General features: G+C 32.2%; 1 protein-coding gene across 1 annotated transcript in view; it reads left to right on the top strand.

The window, feature by feature from the left end:
• Window positions 1–1,805: 1,805 nt before the first annotated feature.
• The window catches only part of LOC123566408 (neuronal acetylcholine receptor subunit alpha-7-like), a 67,738-nt gene continuing 63,543 nt past the window's right edge, over window positions 1,806–6,000 (top strand). Inside the window, exon 1 of the mRNA XM_053549889.1 lies at window positions 1,806–1,939. Coding sequence (XP_053405864.1) covers window positions 1,873–1,939 — 67 coding nt within the window. The 5' untranslated portion in view covers window positions 1,806–1,872. The remainder of the gene's footprint in view (window positions 1,940–6,000) is intronic.

Here is a 6,000-nt window from a genome sequence, read left to right as displayed (position 1 = left end):
ATTAAGTGTAATGCTATTCTAAGTGATTCATATAAAAATGAAATTCATATATAGTAGCACTCTTTCTCGCGCCTGTATAGCGCAAAGTTATATGTCAACGTGATATGAATACAATTAAAAAGAAATGTTATTAATAAAGATAATTTGTTCATTATTTATTGAAGACTTTTCCATGGATTTTCTGTGCTATTGTCATTTGACATAGTATTTAGTAGTTTATCTTCGTGGCACTTGATGTACACTTCTGCTTCCTGGAGATTTTCAAACATCTCTGCAATTACTGTATTTGTTTCTTTCTTGTATTTTTGTCTTGTTTTCATCATGTTATATAATTATATTCTTTCTTACCATTGTCTGACAAAGCGACGCCACCTTTTGTTTAAAAAAGGGGAAAACTCTAGTACGTCCAAATTGTGCTGTTATTGGAATTAATACAATGTAGTAGAATGGAATAACGGATAAATCCTTTTTAATCTGAAGTCCCGTTGACAAAGACAACAGGTAAAGTATTTAGTATAAATTAGTTTATGACGATACCGAAAATTCCAATATCAATGTAAATGATGAAAAGTTGAAATTGACAAACATACTCGTGTAATGTTCGTGAAATATGTATATCTGATGTTAGTCGTAATTGTACTTACGATCGATTTAAGTTAATTAAATACAGTTACTTCTTTAGATTTCTATGATAATTGTTTGTAAATCGGTAAGACATCGTTACGTAAGGCTTCGTATTCAATGTTTCGTCGATCACATTGGTAATGAGTATTGATGAAAATGATCTTTATGCAAGTTTCTGCATTACTTTCATGAATATATAATGAAAGTGGGACTTCTTTTTCAAAGAATTCTGAGAAGAGAGAGGATTATGGTTATTGTATTATGAATTTTCCCCGTTTGTATGGGGCTGAATCCATAAAATTTAAATGGGATACACTTAAGCCTTATCTAGACATTTGAAAATGATTTTCCTATTGTATTTATTGATAAAATATTGAAAATGAATAAGCATATTAATTTTTCTGTGCTACAAATAGTGTGACTACTGCTGACTTATTCGGGTTACTTTTTGATAAAAAAAGATTCGGTCGTCTAAAAAGAAAATCTCGAATATCAGCTAACGTTGTTATAAATTGGTTCAGAAGTAGTCACATGGTGATCTCTCATATTTCTGTTGTGATTCAGTACGCTTTTTTATTTTGGATTAGGCTAGAAATAAAGTACCGATAAAACAATCAGCCATTGATTTTGTGAACCTCCTGTATTATAAATATGGGAATTTAGGTAGTGCCTCGAAATCCCCACCACTCACCAACCTCAGCCTATTGACCCCATAAAAATGTCCGTGGAAAACATTAGAAAACCCAGTAATTAACAGGAGTCGTCCGTACCCACAAGAAAATGTGTCGTGGTCTGGTAATATACCGCCATAATTCCGATTAGATTTGTAAATCATTCATACATTTTGAGCTAAAACATAATTATCATTTCTCATGACTTGTAGAAAATATTTATATACAAACAAACATTTTTGATGGAGATATTACGAGAAAAAAAATTAACAACAAGAATCTATAAAAATATGTAGAAAATATTGAGGAAGCAAATGTTAATTAAGATAACTAAATTATTGAAGAAGCAAATGTTAATTTAGATAACAATATCTGACATGTCATTGAATCCAGTATTTCATAAGCTTTAACTCCCAATATTACAAGCATCGCGACTAGAGCTGCTTTCAATATTGCCGAATGAGGTCATAAATACGTCCGCAGTTCTCTAAATGACTTCATGCCAGTTTCAGCTTTAAATGGAATTGGAAGCTTTGCTTTCTAATCAGTGATACATTGGTGACAGCATGGCCTAGACATGCATTATCTGGGGAATACGCTGTATTCAGTTATTGGATGTGTTTTATTGTCAACCGCATTTAACGGTAGGTAAATTTCTCTATCTTAAAAACCAGTTTACAAATCGGCGCTTCCTTTTCATTTTTATTTTATTTCAGAAATGAAATACAGCGGAAATATGTTTAAATATATTTAAACACAACGAATATTTTTGTTTTGTTTTATATTGATGGCTTTAGCCGCACCAACACAATTTTATGTGTAATTAAGGCGTCTTACCGGCCTTACACTACTTGTCCCTTTGTGCACGGAACTAACTGGATTCTTAGTAGTTTCTTAGTAGAAACACCGACCTTCCTTAAGCCGGCTGGATGGCTTGCTCACATGAAAGAATTCTACAACTGTAGCGATGTTTCGAACCAGAATATAAAATTGAAATTCATATATGGTAGATCTAGCTATCTTTCTCGGCGCCTGTATAGCGAAAGATGATATGTCAAAGTGATGTTAAAATTGCCGTGTTTTAATGAAAATGATTTTGGATGATGACTTGTTTTATGCAACTAAAAAGAGATATTATTAATAAAAGGCTTTATTCATTATTTATTGAAGACGTTTCTATGGATTTCTTGTGCTGTTTTCATTTGACAAAGTAGTTAATATTTTTATCTTCGTGACACTTGAAGTACACTGCTGCTTCCTGGGGATTTTTAAACCTCCCTGCAAGTACTGTATTTGTTTTCTTCCTATATTTTTGTCTTTTCTGATCATGCTATATAATTATGAGCATTTTTTTTCCTGAGCATTGTCTGAAAAAGTGACCCTCTTTTGTTTTAAAAAGAGAAAAATCTAGTACGTCCAAATTTTGCTGTTATTAGAATTAAGTGTAGAATGGAATTACGTTTAAAGTAACTTTGAAATATATTGAAGTTACATTGTAGTCCCGTTTACAAATGACAAATATGTCGCTTCTCTAGTAAAAATAAACTGCCAAGGTATTTAGTATAAATTGTTTCTGTCTTGCTATCTATAACGATGCCGAAATTGACAATATCTATGTAAATGATCAAGTTGAAATTGACAACACACTCTGATGCTAGACTCTGTACTTATAATTTAAGTTAATTAAATACAGTTGCTGCTTAAGATTTCTATGCTAGTTGTTTGTAAATCTTTACTATTGGATGTTAAGACCTCGTTACGTAAGTTCAATGTTTCGTCGATTACAGTGAGTATCATGAATCACGGTGATCTTTATGCAATTTTCTGCATCGCTTTCATGAATATAAAATGAATGGACCTTCTTTTTCAAAGATTTCTGAGAAGAGAGCGGATTATGATTTAAGTAATATGAATTTCCCCCACTTGAATGAAGCTTGGACCGGATAAATCTATTGGGATACACGTTAGAACTTAAAAAAAGCCTTATCTAGACATTTGAAAAATAACATAAGTAGATTTTCATATTGTATGTATTTGAAAAAGATCGATAATTAATAAGGATATTAATTCTTCTGTGTTACAAAAAGCATGACTATCTCTCATAAAACACTTATTCGGGTCACTTTTTTATAGATAGAAAAAGAGATTCGTCCTCGGAATATGATATTGAATACCAGTTAAACTTGTTACAAAGTTTATAGGCAAATAAATTGCCTAGTATTTCAAAATGATGAGATGATGTTTGCGTTGCAAACAGTTAAAATAGGTGACCTTGAAGTTATACAAAAAATCACGTCGTGTTGTCAAACAGGGAACCATAGATCACAGCTTGTCCAGTATACTTTCAGTGAAATTACTGAATGCTGTTTGATATTTTCGTATTAATTTAACTTGATGTCTGATGGTGTTCTTTATGAACCGTAAGATTTTTCCTCATGGCAATTTTACCATTGTATTGGTAAAAATGTAAAAAGTGTTAGAAGACGTTATGATTTGATTGTTTTGAAACGCGCCACATGTTTGATGTTAAGTCCTTTTACAGTTGGATGCTTCATTTTCTGTCTTTCATTTTATCTGGCGGAAGATGATATACATTTTTGCACTGATAGTGATCTAGTTTGATACCGGACTTCTGATCCGTTTCGTTGGATCCTTAATGCATCGAGTGCAAGCGTATATGCTGTTTACAGAAATTTTCACGATTACTTCGTGCGCTTTTAACATCATGCTTTCTGCTACTAATACGCATGCAAGAATTCATCTGGCTGCTGTTAAACTTTTGAGAGTTTTTGAAACAGACCGTCCCAAGACGGAGCTTTAAAATGTCCTGATAAAGTAAAAGATGTTCGAATTAATATTGGACATAACAAGTTTTATGGTTTAAGTGAAGCAATGTACATAACCTATAATGTTGTTAAAACACTTGACTGGTCACTATTTTCCAAAATGCCGGATATCACAGGGTTTTTCCTACAACAACTCGATTTATCATAGTATGATTAGATTATTAAATTATCTGTTGAAATATTTAAAACCGTATCATTTATTATACACCCATATGCTTCAGCGAAAGTACAGAAAATATATTGGGCTTAATGAGTTAATTATTTTTGCTTTTAGAAGTATGAATTCTAGTTCTAAGCGTTACATATTAATAAAATTATGGAAAAAGTTGTGCCTCAGCACTTATAACTAGTTAAATGCACCAAACCGCCCGACATGGGAATCCCTTACGTACGTAACATTTATATAGAGAGCATATAGTATCTCAAACACAAAAAAAATGTTGTTTTTTTTTAATTTGTAAAAGCAAGCACACTGAACCTTTTCTGAATGTTATATGCTTTTGTTGTGCATTAGCTATACAATTACCTTTCAGCGGTTACATAACGATTTCGGATACCATAACATGACTGTAATAAGAAAAACTTCTGTGTATAAAATATGAGCTCTCTTGTTGCTTTAACGCTACAAATGTATTCGCTTCTTTTCATGCCTTTTTCCACACAATTCTGCAGATAGGCACCACTCACACATTGTGATCAAATGATCAACAGGGAGACAGTACTCTTCAACAAACATTGGAGAAGTAACGAATTCTGTATATAGCCATTCAAACTATATTTCCAGATTTCAAATTAGATAAACATACGAGTACTAGTTTTAGCGTCATTTAAAGCGAATACTCCAAAACCATGGTTGCTCAGTACGTATTCAATGTCTATGCAAATACAAAAATAAATACCCTTCTCCGAAGTTCGTCCTTCTTTTACTTTACAATAGATTACAAGTAAAATTGCACTCCCAGTAACAACTTCAGATAATTATTAAAGCGTACATAATCAAAGCCGTCTGTTGCATTAATCGACTGCACAATCTTGATATTATAAAAGATACTACAGGACAACAGCAAACATATTGGAGTATGACGAATAAGGAAAGTGATAAAATGGAAAAGTCTAAATTAAAGTATTATGTATACAAGATAACGTTGTAATTACTTGGTACGAAATTGTAGAATCTAGACAAAGTTTTTCGTAAAATGTTGCATTTCTTGTATTAGGTATGTAGGTGAATATGAAAGACATGCTTTAATGGAGAAATGAACAATACAGTTTTGTGAACTAAACCAAGAACCAGAAAAAGGTCTTCGTACGAGTGGAGACTTTTTACTTTCATGTACGTTTTACTAGTATATCTGTTCGCTGTTGTTACGTATCAATTAAACTTACGTTCTTCAAAATTTTATTAGTAAGAATGTAGTCACATTATGACCTCCTATACTTCTGTGGTAGATTTTCATTTCAGATTAGCATAGAAATAAAGTATAGATAAAACAATCAGCCATTGGTTTTGTTAATATTATAAAAAAAACGGGAATTTAGGTAACGCCTCGGGACCCCAACCACACACCAGTCTCCACTTACTGATTCCATATATGTCCTGTGGCTGGTAACTAGAAAATCCATTAATTAACAGGAGTTGCCTGTATCAACAAGATCAATGTGTCAAAGGCTGGCAATATACCGCCATAATTCCAATCTGATTCGTAAATCACTATTTTGAAGTAAAAATATATCTCATGTAGAAAATCTTTACATGCAAACGAACAGTTTTATTGGAAATATAAAGATGATACGAGAAACAAAACTCCAAGCACCACCAAAAACAATATGTGAAAATATGTCGAAGATATTGAGGAAGC

This window comes from Mercenaria mercenaria, chromosome 8 (genome assembly GCF_021730395.1).
Source record: "Mercenaria mercenaria strain notata chromosome 8, MADL_Memer_1, whole genome shotgun sequence".
Taxonomy (NCBI): Eukaryota; Metazoa; Mollusca; class Bivalvia; order Venerida; family Veneridae; genus Mercenaria; species Mercenaria mercenaria.
The sequence above is the reverse complement of the archived record's forward strand: the minus strand, read 5'-3'. Positions and strand labels throughout refer to the sequence as shown.